Genomic DNA, 25780 nt, shown 5'->3' on the forward strand with positions numbered 1-25780 from the left:
TTCATTTTACTTTTATTACTACGTTATAACAATGAATTTGTTGTAAGCATGTTTGTTATAAACATGTTTTACTGTATATAACAATACATTTATTATGCAAGATTTGGCTGGACCAAGTTGCCATTCAAATCTACATTTCATCGAGAGAGAAAAAAATCATAGATTCAGTCAATATATAATGTTGAGTTAGTATATGGTCATTGATCATTTATTGATATCTCCACATTTCCTTTTATGGTTGTAGGTTAGTACAGAAAGAGTGCAAGTGAAGATTAGTTTCAAATGGCATAATGACATTATTGTACAATATTCTATTGTTATATCATGTACATTTTACACTAAAACTCATAACTAATGATACTTTGTCCAGAATACACTATGTGTATAGATATTCAATTCTAAAACTTTAGAATTGTAACAATCTTATTGCTGTATTTATGCGCTTATAAAAGGACAAGAAAACAAGATGTCATTGACTGAGATCTAGGTAGCTCTGTCGTTGTTGACCTGTATAACCATAGGTTAATATCCAGGATGTTTTAAAGTGTCTAAGGTACATTGTGTAATGGGCAGGTTTGTTCGTCCACCCAACTATTTTCTTGTTTTTTATCACAATGTTTTCAGGACCACGGAATGAAAAGTGAGCAATGCAAGTGACTATCAATTTGGTGTATTAATTTTCACTTGACTGACTGCAATGGGCTGCTGATTGGCAGAGCAAAAACCGATATTTGTGTTGATATTTTTTAACTCATGGGACAGTTTAAGCATTAAACAAAAACAAGTTACAGTGTTTTATAACAAAAAAAAAAAAGCTTGACTGAGCCTTAGCTCATTCACTTCTCTTATGGACAATTTGATTGGTCAAATTGGTTTTGATATATAAAGGGACAATACTTTGTTTATGAATGAGCCATTTCATTACCTGTTCACATTTACTCTGTATACATCGCACAGCGATTGTTGTCTTTATTTTGTAATAAATATGATATAAATTTATGAATTGTGAATAAATCTAAATGATTTTAAAGGAAACATTTTTTTATACTTATTTGTTTGGAATTATGTTCAGTGTATATCTGGTTCTATCTGTATGTATGGGGTACTTTTAACTTAGAAGACGAATCAGAAAATTAAAAACAAAATATATAGATATATATATACATGTTTATCCCTGTGTCAGGAAAAAACTCCTTCTAGGGAGACGATTCTAGATGTATCCATCCACAGTCGAGGGCCATAATGGTATATTATAAACGCCCCACCCCCACCCCCAACCCCCACCCCACACAGGCACTTGTTGTGCATATTGTAAGACCAATTGGACAACAAGATGATTGACTGGTCATCATTTTGGATTTTGATAATTGAACTTTATTACTGCCAGTTTTCAGAATGTACTGAAATAAACTTTTTTCAAATTCGATGCATGGATTCTCCTCGTATTCTAGTATTACATACCTATATTGCATTTTGGGACTTATCGGTAAATAAGATGGCCAACAGTAGCCATATTGAATTTGACAATTGAGTGTGTTGCTGCTTATTAGACTTAACGTGATGACTAATGACATAGATCATGCTATGGTGGGTGCCAAAGCTAGTTAGATCACCTTGGTCCATCAAAGGTTCAAATAGGCTACAATGTAAATAAATGTAATGTATTTTAAACGTTGTCATTAACAAATAGGTCTAGAGACCTGATATAAGGAATGTAGTATCCTGGGATGAAAGGCTAGGTTTATTCAAAGGAATGACCTTGACTTCTATTCAAGGTCACAGTGGTCAAATTAGCAAATATCTGCAGGAATGAAGAGCTTCTCTACAAGGTCACAGAAAGGTCATTTATATATGTGAATATCTTAAAACGAAGTCACTATATGCTGGATTAAACACTGTAAAGTTTGTTTGTAGCCAAAGAAATGAGCATTTTCTGCTAATTTGATTCTTTGGCATTAATCCATGGGCCGCAGTGACCACCGAGTGGTTAAGATGTCCACGTACTATACCACAAGCCCTCCACCTCTGGGTTGCGAGTTTTAATCCCATGTGGGGCAGTTGCCAGGTACTGACCACTGGTCAGTGGTTTTTCTCTGGGTACTCTGGCTTTCCTCCACAAACAAACCTGGCACATCCTTACATGACCCTGGCAGTTAATAGCACAGGGACCTGGCACGATTTTTTTGAAACTAACAGTATACATATATATATATTATAGTATCAAGGGTATGAACTCGGCGGTCGAAAAAAACGGACCTATTTTTTTAAAACCGTGATTATTTTAATAAATTGGTTCTATACAACATTGACGGATATCTTACATTAAAGAGAAATAATTTATCTTTCCATTGAGTGCTTGATGAACAAAATTGGCCAAGTATTGACGAAGTTATGGCTTGATGAATCAGGAAATTTACGTCAAATATGCTAGGTAGACATTTCCCTGTCCGGTCGAAATGTCGTCTCGGCTCTAATGGGTACCTCAAAAACCAAGCCAAAATCACAAAATCTACGCTTGTGGTGGTAAACAGTACCCATAACTGTGTTCATCCACAATCTCCTTTGGAGGTGTCATGACCCGTACTTTGTAGAAACTCCATTTAAACATCGTGTAGCTCACTTACTTTAACCGTCACCGCCATGTTCATTTTTCTCTCGGAACGCTCCTCGACTTTACATATCTTGACTACATTATGCAAATTATGTAGTGTTGTGCTTGTGGGTAAACTCGAGAAGCGTTCCGAAAAACAAATGAACATGGCGGTGACGGTTAATGTAACAGAGCTACACGATGTTTAAATGGAGTTTTTACAAAGTACGGGTCATGACACCTCCAAAGGAGATTGTGGATGAATACAGTTATGGGTACTGTTTACCACCACAAGCGTAGATTTTGTGATTTTGGCTTGGTTTTTGAGGTACCCATTAGAGCCGAGACGACATTTCGACCGGACAGGGAAATGTCTACCTAGCAATTTTTTCGTAAATTTACCGATTCATCAAGCCATAACTTCGTCAATACTTGGCCAATTTTATTCATCAAGCACTCAATGGAAATAGAAATTATTTCTCTTTAAGGTAAGATATCCGTCAATGTTGTATAGAACCCATTTATTAAAATAATCAAGGTTTTAAAAAAATAGGTCCGTTTTTTTCGACCACCGAGTTCATACCCTTGATACTATAATATATATATATGTATACTATTGGTTAAAAAATTTCGTGCCAGGTCCCTGTGGTTAATAGCACCTTGAACTAATAAAACACATAAAAACCAATGAAACCTGTATTAACCCACTACTGTATACTTTGACCATGATGTACTGTGCCAATAGTCAGATGACCATTAAGGCCCATGGGACTTGTTCTATTAGTAAATTGCTATATGAAAACGTGGAATTCACCAACACAGTTTGGTAACGTAACGCTTCCACCGAGAAGCGTTACGTTGCTTACCAGTCTTTTCAACAAATAAATAATTTATCTATACATAACAATCCGTTTCATCATGCATGCATGTTATATCAATATCATGTCAATAGAGTAGTTTCTTTCCGCAACTTTAAATTTGTCACCATTTTGTCATATTGCCTCAAAACAGATAGCTACGGGTAGATAAATTATTCATTTGTTTAAAAGACCAAGGTAATTAGCATGGTGTTTCAATTAAATGTTTTTGTTTAGCAAAATTACTACTCAAATCAATGTATCTAACAATCCAGTATTTATTTGTATCTAACAAGAAACAATGATATATACACACAGTGTAAATTAAACACATAACATTTGAGATGTTACATGTATACACATCTCAAAAGTCAGAACATCTTCCTTTTCTCTCCCAGTCTCCATAACGCGTTGGTTCTGGTCCTCTTGGTCCACCGATCTCGCCAGTTTTTGGATTAGTATCATCAGGAAAACGCTCTAGTGGTTCCTGTTCCACATATGGGGATACTGTTTCCTCCACCTCTGTTTCCCATTTGTCATCAAATTTTCCTGCAGGTGTCCTCCCCTTTCGACGAGTTGATTTCTTTTCATCTGAACATGATCTTGACACTATGTTGAAAGAATTTGATGGGATCAACAATTCTCTTCCTCTCAATGCCTTGAATATATTTCCTGTAATAGCAAGATTACTTTGATACAGTCCATGTACGTTGTAATTGTATGCAAGTTTTTTTGTTTATTTTGCAAAACCTGTTTTCTATTTAAAAAAAAAACAAATGCATCAATAACCAAGTCAAGAAATTGCCAAAAGTTATATCAAAATGTATTAGTTTCAATTTAAACAAGATCAATGATACTACCATATTCTAAAAAAAAATACTTGGGGAAAAAAGTGAGAAGGAAACGGAATAATCCGATATATTTTTTGTGCTGAAAAAAATTCCTGTCAACAGTCTACATCTAAATCATATTAAATTCATAACATTTCTGAACATTTTTATAAATATTTACTGGGCTCGTGGTAATTTATTCACACGACATTCACGGAGTGATACACTTAAAAGTAATGAAACTTGTAAACGTCCTTGTTACATAAACTTTGCCCGTTATAAAACAGTCCCTAAGGATAATGTACGATATACCCCCGATATTACAATTATTCTCAACAAAACTATATGTTTTCGTGTAAATCGATAACATGTTATGTATAATTAACTAATCAAAATTTGTCCCAGTTTTGTGAGTTACCTGATAGAGTCCGCAATGAATTTAAGCCACGGGCAGCTGGCCAGGGCGTCGCCATATTGTTTATTGAGACGGAGATACTAAACGTCGGTGATGAAACCGGAGAAAAAAATACGGAACCTTCAAACGTAATGCTTTAGTTGCTCATTCTAGAAATGTACAGCGTTCATGTCGAAAACGACTATTATTTTATTAAATAAAATAAAAAATAACATTTTGTAAGCATAAATTTGAATAAAGATTAATTGTAGCTTTTGTACCTGACAAAAAAGTAATCATGATAATACTAAATTTAATTGAAATTTCACTTGATAGAATATAAAGAGCTGGATCCCTTGAAACTGGGCATGCAAGTTCTATAGGCATTTGATACAAATGTTTGGCAATTTTAAAATGTTTATTTCCCGCCAAAATTCCAAAATTCATAAAAAAAATTCCTTTGTAGATAAACATTATACACACATATGAAGACTTTTATTTGCCACATGATTAGGAACAATGATTGGTAAAAAATATCACTATTGATATTTCATAGTTGACATAAAATTTCATATTCTATAACACAACGCACCCGATTTCTTGGATGGAAGTTTCGACCAAATTTAGATTGATTGTATTGTCTAATTAATTTAAGCTTAGAGATTTTAATTTTCATTTTTGGTCGGATCGTTTGCAAATGAAGCACTTAATTAGTAATAAAATAAAAGAATCAATTTTCCTTTTTTCAAATGCGTTTCATTTTTATCATAAGACAACACAAGACAACAGCGGTAGATAACCTATTTACATACATCACACAAGACCACAGTACGTGTACTTGGAGAACAGGGAAGATCTACAGCAGATTCCATTGGTCTGTCAGTATCTACAATGTAAAAAAAGACCGCAAAATCTTCCCAACAGCGTTATTATATAGTCGTTGGTAAGAGAAGTAATGCGATTGTTTAATCCTGTTTACAAACATTCCTCAATAAAAAAACGCATTTCTAAAATGGATCGAATTGCATTTATTGATCAGCATTTTCATTAACTTATTAAACACTTTACTTTATTGGCTCATAAAAGGAAAACGTGGCGTTAACGCCTGTAACGTCGCCTCTGATTGGCTGATCGATTCACGGTTTTACATTTCTTCATGATTTGTTTTTTACATGTATCAAGCATTGTCATATGATTAATTTTCGCTATATTTTTGTCATGTGTACTCTAACTTATCTGTAAAGTCCACTCAAGGTACTAGTAAGGGCTCAATCTACATAATTGTAGATTGTAAATGTACGAGACCATTTTCGGTGGCTTTTCGCGGGCACTGCGACGTTCATCCAGCACCAAATCCAGTTTTTCGTGTCTTTGAAATCCCAAATTACGTTCCAAATCAATATCACTTGTCTATGTACCAATAAACGGCCAATTTCAATGCAATCACTTGTTCGTCTGTTTTTTTTTTGTTTTTTTTTCCCCAATAGGTCTAATCACAGGAGTTTGACGTTCTGTCAATAATATATAGTATACATATATAAAAATACCCCTATAAACTATATATTTATATAGTATATAGGGGTATTTTTTATATATAAAAAATACCCCTATATACTATATATTTATATAGTATATAGGGGTATTTTTTTATATATATATGTATACTATATATTATTGACAGAACGTCAAACTCCTGTGGTCTAATAGTACGATAACTGATTTGTTCCATTTCGTCATTTTGCCACGAAATATACCAAAATTCTCCCCAACGCTGAGTAAATGGAATTCCTGTACAGTCAGTAGAATACCAGACCTACCCTCCCTGGCCCCCATATATGGCCATTAGCTGGCTATATAAATGAGGAGGACAGCACCATACTTCCGTCCACATGTCTGATGTTATGGGTGTAACGATTTACAGGTATGTGTAACACCTGTCCTTAGCTGGCCAACCCTGGCACGCGCGCACCCACGTCTCTATGTAATCATCATGCGTCCTTAAGTCCAAAACAGTCTGGCCGGATTAAGGATACGTCTACATCGAAGTTTGTGTTGACAGTATGCACAAGAGCTGAGAATCGTTATTTTAAAAGTAAAAATGGTTCGAGGAAGGGGTTTTCTACTGAAATTTTTATAATGACATCTTTAATTTTCTAATTAAGGCTGTGGCTCACCATGAAGACGTTTTATAGCAATAATTATCACCGACTGGCAGCAATATTAGTCTTGATATTTTTGGACACGGTAAGTGAAATGTTTTTACGTGTTTATAGAAGTAGGTTTTGATTTCTTAACACAAATACGAGCTGTTAAACAAATATAATGTATCAACGATTTTAACTTTACATACTCTTTATAAAGGGTAAACAATATTGGATGAATACTCAACATATGTCCTTAGTTTTCTTATGGTTTTTTCTCACACGATTCATACAGCAGGTTAAAAAAGATAAAAGCAAAATTTAAAAAAAAGATTAAAGAGTAAGATAACGACGTTATTTATTTTTGTAATGTTGTTTTTAAAATTTACAAAGCTAGTTATGTCGTAACTCGTAGATAATTGTAACGTATAATCGGCATATTTACATTTTAGCGTCATTTATGAATATTCATCTAAAAACACAAGTAACGGAGAAAAAATATTTTTTGTGTTAAAAGAATATTTTTTCAATTTAGCAAATTTTATTGACATAATGGTGAAAACAGGCAAAGCCTGTAGAAATTCTTTTTTTTTTTCTTTTTTTTTTTTAGGTTTCAAGTTTATTTTAAATGTAATCGAAGATAGTGACTTACCTGTTTCTAATTTGATGAGTACAACTATGTAACTTTGTGGGTCGATTTAATAAGCGTAGGCAATTATATAAGATTAATTTCTAAACTTGATATTATTGGCAATAGATGTCAAGAAAACGTAAACGGCGGTTCCCTTTCTAGTTAATTGAAACATCAATTTGGTTATAATAATATTTCTCATCCATTAGAAACTGGAAATTAATTGTGTCTGCTCTAACTGGCAGCCTAATGAGATCATGATTTGTCTATCATTTAATAGTGATAATGTTTTATGATTTGTAGCATCACTTCCATTAAAGGAGTGCCAATTTATAAGATTCTTTCCTTGGGTGGAAATTGGTTACAATATTTTGAAATGAATAATCATATATAGCAACAAAACAAAGAAAAGAAAACTAATTAGGTTATACATTGTATATACATAATACATAAATACATACATTCACACACACCATTCTACTCGCATTACAAAGTAATATAGCTGTGGTGATATGAATTGAATACATGTGAAATATAACATTTTAATAAGAATAAATAAAGATGGCCTTAGAACACTTCCCTGGGGAGTTCAACGTTTCATTATATATGTTGACGTCGCGTACATTACACACAATGTACGTGCCTGGTGATATATTGTATTTCAAAGTAGAGATCTTTACGGGAAAATATCTCTGCATAGTAGATGAAAAAGTATACATATGACATTTATGTATTGTGTTTCACGGGGTATTCTTTGTCACATGTAACGACAAAGTAATCATATGAATGGATAATAATTAGGAACATTATAGACGGTACAATGTTACTCTGTAAAAGATTTTGTCTTAAAATCTATCGTTATAAATGTAATGGTGCTCACATGACATCGTACCAAACTTGTTACAGTGTTTAAAGTTTTCTTAAAAAACCCACTAATTACAGTGAGATTGAAAAACAAAGTTCATTTAAAAAAAAGTTATTTTAAAGCTTTTCTATATCTCGTAATTATCGTGTTCTTATTTCTGTCTTTCTACCAAGGAATTCATTATATCACCAGTATCTATCGGGTAAATGCCCATGTTTTCTCTATTTAAGTGCTGGTGTATGTTTCGTATGTATACATGTATTATTGACACAACTTCAGAAGTACTCCTTGATAAGATATTTAGGAATGTGTTTTATGTTTTAGGTGGCTAGTCAAACAAGCGAGGACACAATGACACCCACAAATCTCGGTCCTATAAACTCGACTAATCCTACACCACGGTCAACAGACCTAAAACACCAGACGGACTTCTATAGAAATGAATATGTGTCACCCAATACGACAGTGAACCATGATGACACACATATCAACTCTTATAAAGGGGAGATAACTACGTCATCAGATATAATATTAAGTTCTCCTATAACACCACTTAAATCATCACCTATATCATCTACATCGTCGTCTTCAGACATGACGTCACTACTAGCTGTTACTAAAGATATAGACAGCATTCCGGTAACACAAATTACGTCAGCAATACCAATGACAACAAACCAAGGTGAAAGGTCAAATGTTTCTGCTACAACGGAAGGTAAAAGTATGGTAACTACACAGGGGGTTATAAGTGTGGATAAACGTACCACACCAAATTTGAATAATGTGCCAAATATAACCACCTCAGTGGATGTAAATGATGTTAATAAATCTGCAAACTCTATCATCTCAGATGTTGATGTTGGACCAAACGTTTCGACCGACACAAATATATCGGAAGTGACAACTGATTTAACATCGACAGTAAACAAAGGTGATGCGCACAAATTCACAACTTCTATCAATATTGCTTCAACTACAGACAGTCAGATAGTAAAATCAAAATCAACAGGAAATGGTCAAATAGTCAAAAAAACAACACCAGAAAGCAAAACAACATCAGACAACAAAACCGCAACAACAAAGGACAAAACAACGTTACAGGATAGTAGAATAGTGAAAACAACAACACCAGGAGACAAAACAACAACATCAGAAGTCAAAACAACAACATCAGAAGTCAAAACAATAACATCAGAAGTCAAAACAACAACATCAGAAGACAAAACAACAACATTTGATGACAAAACAACAACATCAGAAGACAAAACAGTAACAACAAAGGACAAAACAACGTTACAGGATAGTGGAATAGTGAAAACAACAACACCAGGAGACAAAACAACAACATCCGAAGTCAAAACAACAACATCAGAAGTCAAAACAACAACATCTGAAGACAAAACAACAACATCAGAAGACAAAACAACAACATCTGAAGACAAAACAACAACACCAGGACACAAAACAGTAACAACAAAGGACAAAATAACGTTACAGGATAGTGGAATAGAAAAAACAACAACAATCCCAAAAGACAAAACATCAACAGAAGACAAAACAACGTTAGAGGATAGTGGTAAATTCAAAACAACAACACCAAAAGACAAAGCAACAACATCAAAAGACAAAACAACAAAAGACAAAACAACAACAACAAAAGACCAAACGACACTAGGAGATAACGGACTAGCTAAAACTACAATGCATGAAGACAACGGAAAAGTAAAAACAACAACACCAGTAGTCGATAGAATAAGCAATCCTACATTGCCGGAACTCAGTACAGCAAGCAAAACAACTTCATCGAAAACCAGACCAAGTCAAACAACTAATCCCGAAATCGGAACAAACCAGACGACGACTTCGAAATCGACGATTCCGGAAGTTAGAGCAAGCAAATCAACAGCAGTAATTCACTTGACATCGATAACGAGTAGTACACAAAAACCAAATGACAGTGAGATCGCGAGCTTTGGTTCCATTTCTACCACTTCCACTTCCGCCAACACATTATCGTCTTCTGCTGGGGCAAGTAACGGAAGTTCCGCGGGAAGACACAATTCGTCAGCTGGCATAATTACAAAAACCGAGAGCAATTCTTTAACGACTACTGGACTAGCAGAACAGAAGACAACAGTTGGACACGCTAGCAATACGGAGCAAACAAACATAACAGCTTCTACCACAATGTCGGCCTTAGACAGCGTCACAACAAAAATGACAGTAAATAATACCAGAACCGTAACAATTGAGACTACTACTAAACCTACCAATGCTTCACAAAGTAACAACCAGGCGTCAACGGAGGAGATCCCCAATGGTATGGATGTCCAGATACAACACCAAATGGGCGACGATGATGACGACACGTACTGGCCAATCGCCATCGCCGTTACAGTTGGCGTTCCTGTCATAATCGTCTTCGCAGTCACCATCACTGTCCTGAACCGCAAGAGGTTAGAGCGCTCAAATCGCTTAGCAACGCCAGGTTGCTTTTCGTGAGCTAGTTTTGTTTTGCTTAATAGAAGGTATGGCGATGAGCTTGTAGTTGTTATGGCTAGGTCATCCAATAGAACAGCGCTTAGAAAAAAAAAAGAAAAAACTTAGACATCACAAACACGGCTGATATGAAAGAAATTTAAATTATGGATCTTTGCTGAGGTCCATTTGGTGTTATACCACCCTGATAGAATAGATAATGACAGCCCGAGGTCATTGTTTTTATATTCTACCAGGGTGGTATAACACCATATTGACAGAATCTAATTTTTTGTATTAGATATGTTGTTTCTTTGACAAATGTCAAAACGATTATCTCATGTGTATGTTAATTACAAGAAGAATGAAAGCCATAGGACGCCACCCTGAAGAACTCAACGTTTGGCCGACAAGGTCAGTGCAATATCGACCCGGTTGTGACTTAGAAAATGAATATTGACCCAGATACTCAAATAAATTAGGCTATTACTTTGGTCCCGGTTAGATTCTGATTCTATCAGGTACATAAAAGAGTACCAACCTGACTAAATATCAACTACTGATTGATACTCCAAAAGTTGTAGTATTTACCGTGCACAGTCCCGACCAGAGATTTTGAAATTTTTTGATCCCTAAAGAATACAAGTTGTATCGCTCTGCTTTGGCAATAAGTAGTGTTTTGTTTTAAATAGAGGAACTGATAAAATAAAATAAGCGTCATTTGATTGATCTCGTGATATATCTAATTCAGCCTCATTGTCTTTTGTAATTTAATTGCTAATGTCTCCAATGTTTAGATGACGGGCGTTGGCTCTTACAGAGATTTGAAATAAAATGTTGTTAGAAAAAAATAGCATAGCATGCTTGCATATATTAGCTATTTAGAACGCAATGTTGTAGTAATTATTTGTGTTATTTTGTAATTGGTCAGTTTTCCTTTGTATTCAGTTAGAAATGTTATGAAGGATTAATTCGTTAAAGTTAATCAACTCTCCCGCAAACATGCTCTCTTTTGTAAGACGTCAAGATCACCAAGGCGTGTTGGCGCTTTGGCGTTTTGACGTTCCTGGGGAAACGATAGCGTCCAGTGGCAAGTTCATGTCAGCTTTAACTCGCTGGTGGAATGTCTTGTACATGTATTTTGAATATGCATTAGGCCAAAAAAAAAATATGTCTGTTTAGGGTTACCCGACCGACCGACCCTATTTTTTCCCCACTTTTCTACGATTTTTTTTAAAGTTGGGATTTCGATCTCAGACTCTGGTTCTGACCATTATCTTAGAGTAAAAGACACTAACCGACCCTGTTGTCTTTTTTTGCCGATGTTGCCCTAAACAGACACATTTTGGCCTTAGAATAGAAAAGAAATGAAGAGTGTTATTTTATAAGTAATTGTGAATTGGAAAGAACATAAAGTTTTCAATTAAGGAAGCTCGCATATCACAGTAAACTTTTATTTATGTTTTCAGGAAACTAGAGAAGGCCCACAATGCAGCGCTGTCTGGATACATTACGCCACCTACCGAGTACGACGCGTGACGTCACACCACAACGCTGATGTAGACCGACGGCAGAGCTTGTCAACCGATCACCATTTAAAACAGACGAGGACACCATTTCTCCATTTCTTATGCCTTATTTTAATTGTTTGCAAGTAAATAGGTCACGGTGAGAGCCCTATGCTAGGTCTCTGACTATCAATGGACCAATATTCCGAAGGCATTCGTGTCCAAAATTAAGGGTATAGTGGGATGATGATGTTTGTTTGCGATTATCGTTTAGTGTGCTGCGAATGCTAGGCCAAATGATCTCTCCAGGAGATGGCGATGTTGTGGGTGTTAGTAACGTAATGATTTTAGAGTCAATATTTCCTCTGTTCAGAGTTGTCTTTCCGAATACGGAACGGTAACTGAGTGTAGAAATTGAATGTAAGAAACGGCACAATGGGTAGAGATTGAAACCTTAGTGAATCAGGAAGTACTAACAATGATTTTGCTTCATAGTGAAGTTGGTAACAACAGACTTTGAGTACGTACGTTTTAATAAAAATACTATAATATATGTCTTGGTAATATTATCTGATAGATGAAGTTTTCGTCTGCAAATGCTCATGAGTACAATGTACGTGTACATGTGGTGGTGACGATAGCGTCAAAGTGTGGTGGTGACGTGAGCTTCTCCCACCATTCACTTAGCCGTGGAAGATTTAGACTGGTTCTCGCCTCGGTTACCTCCCTTGCGTACGCTTCACTGAGCGGAGCGAAGCCTGGCGGAAGGTAGAGAACTAAGGGAAGGGAACCAGTCTATGGAAGATTTCTCTGTCAATCCCTTCTTTTGAACCTGAAGACAAATGCGTGACGTCATGACTTCATTCGCTGTGACCGTGGCATGCATTGTCGATGACGTCATTAATATTGACGTGCAGTCGATGGAACAATGTTCATGTCGCGGTGAAAATGTTTCTGTTTAGGCTATTATCTCCTCTTTTTCTTTTGTATGTAGGAGAAAAAGAATAAATCCCTACCTGTGATGGTGACGTTAGAATCAAAGTGTTGTAGTGACGTTAGTGTCAAGGTGTTGTGGTGACGTTAGCGTCAATGTTTGGTGGTGACGTTAGCGTCAATGTGTGGCGATGATGTTAGCGTCAATGTGTGTTAGTGACGTAAGCGTCAAGGTATTGTGGTGACGTTAGCATCAAGGTGTTGGCGCTAGCGTCAAGGTATTATGGTGACGCTAGCGTCATGTTGTTGTGGCGACGTTAGCGTCAAGGTATTTTGGTAACGTTAGCGTCCATATGTATATATTTACACTTGCTAGGCTTGTTCACTATATGCAAGTACTAACCGATTTTGTTTACCATAACTGCATGGTAACATTGAACTTTGAACTTGCGTATGAAAATATTCTATGCAACGTTAAAGGGCTACTTTTTTTTTGTAAAAGAAACACATGGCTTTGTTTACATTTTGACACAACATTACGTGTATATTGTTGTTTTTCATAGAATTTTGGGAAAATGTAAACAATACATATATGTTTTATATTTATATATGATACCAAAATTTTTTAAATTAATGATTGTATAAAGAAACGGGAAAAATATCCCGACCGGGGCGACGTGCAGTGCTGTCAAATGTAAACATTACCTCTGTGTCTGTGTACATCCTACGATCGCGTCTTTGGGGTGGGGGCGGGCGTGAGACCCTCTGACAGAGGTCAGTTATAAACATATCCCCTTGTCTTTGTTCTTTGAGAATTTAATCATGTGTATTATAAAACATGCACCGCTAGTAATCCACGTATGGACAGTTACGCGTCACCACAAATACATTGTACCCATCGAACACAAGTGAAAATGTTCCGTCTGTTGATGGCGATGGATCTAAGCGTAGATTATTTCATCACATGGCTCCCAAGAATGTAACATCGTCAAGTCAAACGACAATCTCAAACACGTTGAGCTACTTGAACATCGGTGTTTTGACAACTTCGGCAAACTCCAGTGTGTAAACGTGCGTCAGCTTCGCCTCGCTGCACAAAAACGGTCACCGGGTTCACACATGTGGCCGAGTACAAATTCTTTATGTTATTACGCTATATATTAACTTTTAGCAAAATTTGATATATATTTAAAGTTCTGATCTTATGTGACCGTGGTGGTGTCGTTAGCGTCTATGTGTGACCGTGGTGGTGTCGTAAACGTCTATGTGTGACAGTGGTGGTGTCGTAAGCGCCCATGTGTGACCGTGACGTCAGCACCAAGGTATGACCATGGCGTTAGCGTCTGTATGTGACCACGACATTAGTGCCCAGTGGTAGGTATTTTTATTTGTGTATCTGTGTGTGATGGTGACATAGAATCCTGCCGTTTATCTTTCAGATCAATGTGTCTGTGGAAATGGTCTCCATTTTATATATATCTAAAATATTAAGACATTCATACAAATGTCCTCGATCCAGGGGCTTACTATCACTGACGTTATATCCACCCCAGGACTATCTCAGGGTACACTATGTTTTTATTAAGTTGTGTGTCGCTCTCTCTGTAATCTTCAAACGAAGTCGCTGCAGGCTTATGATTTGTCAGTTATTTTCTCATGAATTGCCTTCAGTTTTACTACGAGATGGTCTAGGGTAGCATTTATATATCGCGTCAGTGATAGTAACCTCTGGATACTCGAGGATTAAAGGGTTCTGATTCTAATCGGTGTCTTAATCTTTTCTGAAGTACATGTCTGAGAAATAAAATAAAATACGGATTTTTAATGGTCTAGCTTCGCTGTACTTACTGGTTGATATGAATGCATGTCTGGGTAATGTAAGAACATGCCACTCCATCAGCTTATGTTTTTATTCTGTGAGTCCGGAGGGAACACTCCAATTGATGAAGTTGGAGTGAAATTTTTAACTTTTAATGATTTTTCATTGTAGTTAATAATTAACTTAATAATTATATTTTTTAAAATAAATAATGAGCAATTTATGGCAAAAATATAGGCTTTATCATGCGTGTTTTGAAAGATGTCCGGTATACGATTTTAATTAAAACAGACTTGAAATTCACAAAAAACATATTGTTGAAACCATTAGTGTGAAAATTCTTGAAATAAACTACATTTCTTTTTGAGTTACTAATTCGTTTGAGTTATAATTTTGTCTGTATGTTTCAGCGAGATAATCCTATAAAATGGATAACTAAACCCCGCAATCACAAGGAGGCACAATGCGAATCATCTGCAGTCTCCATTAAATGATGATCTGTCAGAGTTACTTCCCTTCATTTCACTACTGACAAAGTTAAACCACAGGGGCACGCTTTTTTGTTTTAAGAAAGATATGTTATTATAGATGTCTTGGTAGTACTTTCTGAGATAATATATTACCAAGACATGCTGTCGGATCATTTTTAGTCTGCAAATGCTCGTGATAGAAACGAAGGAAATTGAAGCACGTGTGTTTGGCTCTATATATATTTTGTACTCGCTCTATATGTGTGTAATACTGTGTTTACACAGTATGACATATACATGTATGTATAGAGAGACAAAATATTAATAGAGCCAAAAGCCTACCCACACATAACAGGAAACCAGCGTGTCCTCGAATCAAGTGTTTCACAGGATATGGATACGGAATTTCTGCACGTTTTGTAGATGACGTAAGAATAATTGAAGTTTAACTTTGAAATTTAATATGGTGTACCTTTGACGGAAAGATATTCTGGAGTTATCTGATCGTTCCGTACCGAGTCTAGTACCTAACTTACAATAAAATATATCATAAAATATCATATCTAAATCATCACAATTGTAAAACTTGGATGCAAATAAACTGTGTTTAAATCAATATTATTACATAAGGATAAGATCGACACCATGTTTAAATGCAGGTGTTACGCAGTTGGAATACTGGTCTTTGATATTCTGATGGGACACACTGTATAGTGTACACTTGAAAAGAAAATAGTCAATTGTGTTAACAATCTTATTGTTGTGCGATAATATTTTACCGCAAAGTTGATTTTGAACATATTAGCGCAATAACCAATACACTGGTTCAAAATGAATGGTCATAGATTATCAAAGATCACTGCTATGTATGTTAACAGTCTAGTTAAACAGCATGTGTTTGGATCTATAGACATTTCTCTCTCTATGTATATGTAAAAACTAATACATTGTACAATGTATATATATATACGTATATGTCCACAGGGATTTTAAAATTAGTTACAAAGTCCTCATTGACCATTTTAGACGTTTTTAGGAGTCTTGATTGTAAATCGAGACTATATAGTATACTTTACTCCCGTATACATGTATAGAACCATATAGAATATGATTCTACCGATTTTGGACCACTAAAACGTCTAAAATGATCTGTGGGGACTCTGGTGGGTCCAAATGTACAGAAAATATATAAACTTAACTAATTTTCAGATTGCTCTGTGTACGTTGTAGCCCGAGAAAATAAAAAAAATTGAATTCGCCGATAACGTTTGGTGTCAGGGCTAGAGTATCTCGGGCTATTTATGTTGTACATGTAGATGTATGATTTTTCAGAAGTGCCAGGTGTACGTGTACACATTCCCGGATCTGAATTATCAGCTATGAATGTGACTATAAACTACTTGTACTTTGATTTCTTTCTCTGTCATGTCAGATAAAGGTAAATGAGGTGATCCTATATCTATCCCATGGGTTGTATTATCTACGTGCTAGATAGACGATCGTACCCGGTCACGAGTAGATTATATATACATGTGTAGACTGTATCAAACAATTTCATTAATTGGATATTCCACTGACCTGATACGATAAAACTAATATTACACGGCTACAAGTATAAGATTATAGTAATTTTATTTCAGACAAATTACTGAGTGGTGAATATAAGCTCCCCTATTTTTAGCTTCCAGTTTTCCATTGTTCGGTTTTATTTGGGTTAAAATACAATCAACAGTTAATTAAAGAGACAATTCACTCAGGCAAATTCTTTTACATAACCAATAAGCAAACTATAGCATAAATGTATTGTTCTACATTTCTTATGAAACATATAACGTAAAACATTGACAAATTCCACAACATTGTTAAGTATTTTAATTAATATCGTTGAAATATCAAATCGTTGATCAATACGATTAAGCAGGTACAATATTAACTCTGTACCCATACCCGAGCCAAAGTCACGCACGTTAAACAAATGAACTACATAACCACTGAGAAGGTGATAAAATGATTTTTAGGCAAGACAATTCACCTAATAAGGTAAACACACTACTGTCAGAGCGATTTGAGCAGTTCTAGCCAAAAGTTGCATTACTTTACGAGCAAGGGACAGGGTTCGGCATACAAGAAGTTCGACCACAGTGTGTAATGGCGGACAGCGAGCAAGTTTGAATATTTCACACACGTGTCACCACCATATGCGTTTCAGACATATCACAGTAAAACTGACTGATGTAATTTCCATTAGAAGTTGTTTTATCTGATATATATACAAATATTAATGTTCTCTTAGACTGAATTGTCCCTTTAAGGTGGTCATTTTTCAATTAAAAAAAAAAAAAAAAAAAAATGGGAGGTCATTTTTTTCCGCGATACTACACAATTATCGACCTATTTTCAGGTGGATACGGTGAGTTATCAACCCGAGTAAGTGATATATCCCTACGGCCTCGGGATATATCACTTACTCGGGTTGATAACTCACCGTATCCACCTGAAAATAGGTCGATAATAGTATAATATCAACATGCATGACGTTACAGTTATTTTTGAGACAATGACTTATATTATGCTTAATACGGTATATACAAATAATAGTTGTCAAATATGTATATATAATACCGTTTGTTGAAAATTCGTGCCAGGTCCTTGTCCTGTAGCACACATTTACAGAGTACTATAGAGAAGTTTCATTTATCAACAAAAAAAATACTAAAAGTTTTGTGTTGTCATTTCCCAAGCAAAATTTTGTGGATTTAAAGTGTGATATTTGTTTCATCGGTATCTGGTTGCAGCGATGCTGGCATTATGTTACCGTTGATATTCATGATATATTTAAAATCAAATTATTTCATATAGGAATGGAAACCTTCTGAAAGGACCTAACACTAGTGAAGCGTAGATACATATACACTAAATTACATTCTTTTCTGCAGAGGCGCATATCAAGTTTTTTTTTCCAAAACCGTCACGTACTTCAGTATGACTAAATGTCGAGGTGTATTTAACATAAAAATACACAGAAGGGCACAGGACCAACGATTTGCCAATTGGATATATTACAAGAGATCCCAGAGGGATCTTGGCGCCCACCAAAGAATGATCTATATCTGACAAAGGAAAGATGGATATTTTCTCTACTTTTTAAACTTTTTCAAACATACTACATATAAAATTTGAGACAGATCGCTTCAGTACCTTTTGAGAAATAGCGGTAACAAACTTCAACTATCAAAATCCTTGGCGGCCATCTTGTTGATCAATCGGTCCCAAATCACAATATTCACAACTAGGGCCCTAGGGAAACCTACATGTGAAATTTGAAAAAGATCCATTCAATACTTTCTGAGAAATAGCGATAACAAACTTTGAATATAAAAATCCAAGATGGCTGCCTGGCAGCAATTTTGTTGACCGATCGGTCCCAAATCACAATATGCACAACTAGGGCCATAGGGGAACCTGGCGGCCATCTTGTTAACCGATCGGTCCCAAAATGCAATATGCACAACTAGGTCCCTAGGGGAACCTACATATGAAATTTGAGACAGATCCCTTCAGTACTATCTGAGAAATAGCCATAACAAACTTTAACTATCAAAATCCAAGATGGCGGCCTGGCGGCCATCTTGTTCACCGATTGGTCCAAAAATGCAATTCGCACATCAAGGGCCCTAGGGGAACCTACATATTAAATTTGAGAAAGATCCCTTCAGCACTTTTTGAGAAATGGGGATATCAAACCTTAACTATCAAAATCCAAGATGGCCGCCTGGCGGCCATCTTGTTTTTCCTATCAGCCTCAAAATCTGTATGGCACAAATAGGGACCAAGGGTAACATCCATGTGAAGTTTGAACAAAATTCCTTCAGCAGTTCTCGAGAAATATCGATAACAAACTTCAACTGCCAAAATCAAAGATGGCTGTCTGGTGGCCATCTTGTTTTTCCGATCAGCCGCAAAATCTGTATGGCACAACTAGGGACCAAGGGTAACCTCCATGTGAAGTTTGAACAAAATCCCTTCAGTAGTTCTCAAGAAATATCGATAACAAACTTCAACTGCCAAAATCAAAGATGGCTGCCTGGCGGCCATCTTGTTTTTCCGATCAGCCTCAAAATCTGTATGGCACAACTAGGGACCAAGGGTAACCTCTATGTGAAGTTTGAACAAAATCCCTTCAGTAGTTCTCAAGAAATATCGATAACAAACTTCAACTGCCAAAATCAAAGATGGCTGCCTGGCGGCCATCTTGTTTTTCCGATCAGCCTTAAAATCTGTATGGCACAACTAGGGACCAACGGTAACCTCCATGTGAAGTTTGAACAAAATCCCTTCAGTAGTTCTCAAGAAATATCGATAACAAACTTCAACTGCCAAAATCAAAGATGGCTGCCTGGCAGCCATCTTGTTTTTCCGATCAGCCTCAAAATCTGTATGGCACAAATATGGACAAAGGGGACCCTCCATGTGAAGTTTGAACAAAATCCCTGCAGCAGTTTTTAAGAAATAGTGATAACAAGCATTGTTTACGGACGGACGACGGACGGACGGCGGACGGCGGACGACGGACCACGGACGCAGGGCGATTTTAGCCCACCATCATCAGATGGTGGGCTAAAAATGCTGTATTCTGAGCAATGGACTGATCATATCAGACAACCTTTTTGAAAGAAAATACTAAATAGCTTTTCATGTGTATAACTAAAAACGGTGAAATTGAGGTAAAATCAAACATAGTGTCAAATAGATCGTTATTTATCATTCACAATAAAATCAAATACTTTACCATATGATTTTTATTCTATTTTCAACTTCGGTATGAACTCCTAAATGAAATAAATAAATAAATATGAAATAAAAAAAATAAATTAAAATAATAAGGTGTATATAGAAATGTTAGATACTTTAGTTCCGATATTCGGTTGCTTAATTACATAGGGACCTGGCGCGAAAATTTTTAACCAACAGTATACATATACATGTGTTTATATATTATAGTATCATATGTATACTGTTAGTTAAAAAAAATCGTGCCAGGTCCCTGTGCTTAATTATATGGTAAGGAATGCATAAACAAATATCTACTTCTATAAATGTATATAGGTTACTGCAAAAATTATTGATAACTCAAAGTGTGCTCTCTTAACAGTTTTACAGTTTATGAAAACTGTGTGTAGTCGTTTACTGAATACTATTGAAGTACATGTTCTCGGAATCTAAGTGCGTTTTACTTTCGTTTTTGTGCGGACAACTATCTATAAAAGAAGTGAGCGCATTATCTGACAGTGTTACTATCACCAGTGGACAAACAGTGGGTACTACTGTTTGTGAGCTGACTCCATTGTAGTTATACAGATCAGGGTGGTAATACAAGGTAAGGCATTGTTATGACATGGGTATAATCACAGGCGTAGGGCAATGATGTAGTTGTGGGATGATCGAGGGCTATTACAACGTATTTTTATCTGATTTTTTTTATCCTCCGCTTTCACCGAAACGGGGGTATTAATTTGGGCCTGTCTGTCTGTCTGTCTGTCTATAACGCTTGGTTTCCATGCAATAACTGCCACAAATCAATAGCGATTTTTTTGTGTAAATTGATCACATAGTTAAATGCGCCAAGGACTCCGATGAGTTTGCTGGGCACTTTCATCGGACCCTATTTCGCGGACTTACGGCCTTTGATTAACGATAAACGGCATTTTCGGCTGTTCCGTTTACTAACTCCCACAACTATATCTATTGCCGGATTTTCTCGAAAGTTAGAAACATGGTAGAATCCGCATTAAAAAAAAAAGAATCGCCGCGAAATCATTTAACTACAAGTACATTTACAAAAGCGTTCCTGTAAATTGCAAATTGCAGCGAAATAGTCATTATACATCATTATACATGGTAACGCAAACTTTCTGACAGGCGTCAGTTTTCCAGTTTTAATTTTTAGATGGATGTCTGCAGCTTGATTATGCGACACTGGATGTAGTCGTTGCCTTGGTGTCCATCAGCTCGTCTAGATATGGACGGGGATGAAGAAGAGAACTCCGATGGGGAGATGGAGCCGGAGTACTCCGGTTTGGAGCAGCCTCCTCTCACACGAATGCTAAAAAACATTCTGTCAGAGTACCCTGATGATGGGCAGATATTAAAGGTAACCAATCAACAAGTATGACACGATGTGCTTAACTATTAAGGGAATGTAATATGGTATATTTACATTCAATGTACTATATATCGGATTATAATGTTCTATTGTTTTTTACAGCACACTCTGACATGTGTCTAAACTCCACTAGAGTGGGTGTCTATATTTCGCAGTTTTTTATCAGTCAATATGTGGGGTAGTTGCAGGATAAATATGTATATATATAGAGAGAGAGTATAAGGTTAGTATCTTACAATACAAGGTTTATTTTGGTGCGACACTTAGGAAATCAGAGATGACCATGTATTCTCTATACATTTCGTCCCAAGTCCCTGTGGGACAGATCACAGGCGTTTGGCTTTATAAATATTTTCTCTATATTCATATAAAATATAAGCCTGCAGACTGCATTGAAAATTAGACACTATATTTTGTCTACGCGGTTGGAATTATGACATACAAAACATACTTCCTTGTCCTAATGAAATTATGTAAATGGACATATCAAAGAGTTATTTCCCTTTACTCTTTTAAGGTAGGATTGTCTTGCCAGTTGTCATCTGTTTTAAAATTCCTCTGTTGCACTGTACTGTTATAATTTGTTAGCTCAAACTGCTGTTCATCACTTCTATAACAACACATATCTTATACAAGTGTAGGTCAAAGGGTCAGGATCATTATTTTGTTTTTAACCACTGTCGGCACTCATGACATTATTGCTGATTAGTAAGGTTAAAAAGTTTTCAAGCAATAATTCACAAAGTTGTTTGAGTTATTTCCTTTGAATAAACAATATAAGGACATATTTACCAAATGAAGAATAAACTGCTAATGACTTTCCTATTATAATACAGGAGTTGATACAGAATGCTGAGGATGCAGGTGCCTCAGTGGTAAAGATAATGTTTGACAGCAGAAATGTCAACCAGGAGCCCTGTAGTGGGAAGAAGAAACCTTTTAACAAGTACTTTCAGGTATGTAAGTTAGACATTAAATTTCCTGTTTTACTCTGACATTGAGTTGCCCTACTACAAGTCAACCTCCAAAATTGAGTCCGACATTAGTTAAATAAGTTTCCATGGTAATGTCCTGCTAAAGGCCATCCCCTTAAATTGAGTCAGATATTATAGACCATCCATCCCCTGACATTGAGTCAGACATTACAGGATATCTATGGTGGCTGATTACGGCCATCTCGTGTTGTTGTGTTGTCGCCTTGTCGTGTTGTCGCCTTGTCGAGTTGTCGCGGTCTCAAACTGCGACAACCCGAGATTTAACAGTTAAAATGTCGACTTGTCGCGTTTTCGAACCGCGACAAGTCGACAACACGACAAGACGACAAGTCGACAACACGACAAGTCGACATTTCAAACACGCTAATTAGCGCGTACAGAATATCGTGTTGTCGCGGTAAAATGTCGACTTGTCGTGTTGTCGAGTTGTCGACTTGTCGTGTTGTCGCCTTGTCGTGTTGTCGACTTGTCGTGTTGTCGAGTTGTCGACTTGTCGCCTTCCTGTACACATGCGCAAACAATGGATAACACTCGCCATATTGGATTGCTAATGAAAATAATTGTGTGCATGTGTTTGTACCTAGATGAAGAAATTTGATAGCAATTTCTTTACCGAGAGTTGTCAAAGTATTTTTCTCTGAACTATGAATTTCAATAATTTGTTTATTATAAGATAATCGTGTAATAATGGTCTAGTCACGCCGTCTGATTAGTACGCAGTAATCGTCATCTGTTAATTTTAAGGTCACTTGAACCGCTAAGGCCTAATAGTTCGAAGGCCCGTTAATCCGAAAATTAGAAAATATTGCAATTTTATGGTGGCATATTTCTGCTATCGATTTGCCGACTTACGACTTAATAATGTTGACATCGTTAAGGCATTAAGTCGAAATCATATCGGAATATGTCGACATAAACAGAAGAATATGTCGACTTACCACATGTACATGCCCACATAATGAATCCAAGATATTTATGTAGACAGTCGGTAACTCGGCGATTAATGTGTTTATGCTCGGGTGTGACACCGACTTGTCAGTTATTGATGTCGACATCTAAACTAAAAGATGTCGACATCTGGTCTTGAAAGTGGAAATCAAAGGCCACCCTTTCATAGAGCACTGTGTAGATCGACGTTGATTTTGTTAATTCAAGTTTTTATTCATTTGATTTCAAAAAAAAAATGTGATCCTGCACATCCCGGCCATGAAACTGTAGCCTGCGTGTACGTAGTTGTTAGCCCTAGCTAAGGAAGTGTACAACGAATTATAAATATATATAACCGTGGGTTGAAAATTCGTTTCAAAGCTGTGTGTGTGTTTTTTTGATTGGCATTCGTACCAAGTCCATGTAGTACATACCGTACTATACTATATCAAAAGAATGAATGAAAATAAAAATAAAAAAAAAATAAAAAAAGACTTTTTTATGTTGTATTTTCTTGTTAGCTTGGCCTACATAAATAAATGTAAATCTCTGCCTCGATACACTTATATAAAGGCACAACGAATTTTTGTTACGGTCTTAATGGTCAGATTCAAACTTTGGGCTAAAAATCCTCCAGGGACGCGGTTTTAAACTCCCAACTCGCGATACATCTGCATCTATTTTTCGTAGTAAAAACATGCGTTCTTTGTAGTCAAACGTAGTAAAAAAAAAGTCACGTGCTTATACCTCATTCATGCCATTGGCCGGAATATACAATTGTATTATGGGTAACTAGTGATCACGTGATTTTGTGTTTACTTCCAAATATGGTGATAGTTTGCTTGCCATTTCTTCGGAGAAATTGATTTATTTGAAAATATTTAGACTCCAAAGTATTATTAATATTGCATGCATATCATTTTGACTTGCACATATGTATTATTTTACTATAAATAATGATCTGAAATGAGTTATAAAACTATCATTTTCACGTTTTGTAAATAAATGATATAATACGAATTGACCAATTCAATAGGTGTAACCGTCTAATCTAAAATCAGCGAAGATCGGCTACTCCCGGCTAAATTCGTAGAATTCTAAATTTATATTTATATATATTATTACCTGCTTTAGGGCTCAGAACATATACATATAACACAGAGAAAATAAGGCCAAAGTATGTATAAATACCAGGTCAGAGAAATCACTCTATTTGGAAGTAAACACACACTCATGTGATCACTAGTTACCCACTAATACAAGCCCATATTTATTTCGGCCAATGGCATGAATGAGGTATAATCACGTGACTTGTTTTACTACGTTTTACTACAAAGAACGCGTGTTTTGTACAATTATGGGGAAAATCCTCCGCGGATCGTGGTTTCATTTCCACCATTTGAAATTGTTAGCAATACTATCATATCATAGTTTATTTTCCATATTATTTCCAAACAAATAGTTTTAAGCTTCCGCATAGCCCACTTAGCTTTTTGGGAATCTAATACATATGTACACATATACTAAGAAACACGGGCTTATGTGCTTACATGGCAGGTCTCAAGGCCCTCTACCAATATTGTGAATTTCATGGCCCTGGGGTCTCGGAATTTTCCCCAGGGGATAGGGTCTTTACCATACAATGTAGTTTATATAGGAGACATATTTATTTGTTTGTTTAAAAGCAAAACATTATTCATAACTGTGCATATCGGAATTCAGGTGACAGTTAGACATTCTCAACTCTCATCCATTTGTAAAAAATTCAAATTTTAACAAACTTCTTCTCCACAACACGGTTTTTCTCATTTTACAGCAAGTACAAAAACAACAACAAATTACAATCATGAATATTTTGTATTGATATTTTTTTTTTTTTGCAAATTTTCAGCAAAACAAACATGTTTCAAATTAAATTAATACACATATTTGATTAATATATTTGATCTGCATTCATTATTGAATTTAAAAAAAAAAATTAAAAAAACTTTATAACATAGCAAAGGTACATGGTTTGTCATTTTAATCAAGGGAGATAAATCCGATTTTCAGGGTCCGTAAATCAACAAAAGAAAATTAGGGTACATATATTATAAAAAGTTATCAACTTTCCCCTAATTACACACCCAAAAAGTCCCGAGTTCAAAAGAAATTAATGATTAAAAATTCGATATCCAGA

The 25780-nt window shown here is 35.8% G+C and overlaps 2 protein-coding genes across 2 annotated transcripts in view; both read left to right on the forward strand.

The window, feature by feature from the left end:
- Positions 1-6488: 6488 nt before the first annotated feature.
- LOC138333174 (mucin-21-like) lies at positions 6489-15417 on the forward strand. Its single transcript, XM_069281355.1, has 3 exons — positions 6489-6915; positions 8633-10764; positions 12256-15417. Exons 1-3 carry the CDS (start codon positions 6847-6849, stop codon positions 12323-12325), a joined length of 2271 nt encoding a protein of 756 aa, XP_069137456.1. The 5' UTR covers positions 6489-6846; the 3' UTR covers positions 12326-15417.
- A 5350-nt stretch (positions 15418-20767) lies between these two features.
- Positions 20768-25780, forward strand: part of LOC138332547 (sacsin-like) — a 50301-nt gene continuing 45288 nt past the window's right edge. The window contains exons 1-3 of the mRNA XM_069280552.1: positions 20768-20893; positions 21464-21667; positions 22516-22635. Coding sequence (XP_069136653.1) covers positions 21536-21667; positions 22516-22635 — 252 coding nt within the window. The 5' untranslated portion in view covers positions 20768-20893; positions 21464-21535. The remainder of the gene's footprint in view (positions 20894-21463; positions 21668-22515; positions 22636-25780) is intronic.

This window comes from Argopecten irradians, chromosome 10, assembly GCF_041381155.1.
Source record: "Argopecten irradians isolate NY chromosome 10, Ai_NY, whole genome shotgun sequence".
Taxonomy (NCBI): Eukaryota; Metazoa; Mollusca; class Bivalvia; order Pectinida; family Pectinidae; genus Argopecten; species Argopecten irradians.

Excerpts from the sequence above, each read along its gene's own strand:
- LOC138333174 (XM_069281355.1), top strand. The coding sequence starts at position 6,847 with ATGAAGACGTTTTATAGCAATAATTATCACCGACTGGCAGCAATATTA. Across the intron at positions 6,916-8,632 it reads TCTTGATATTTTTGGACACG|GTGGCTAGTCAAACAAGCGA; the intron begins GTAAGTGAAATG and ends TTTATGTTTTAG. Across the intron at positions 10,765-12,255 it reads ACTGTCCTGAACCGCAAGAG|GAAACTAGAGAAGGCCCACA; the intron begins GTTAGAGCGCTC and ends TTATGTTTTCAG.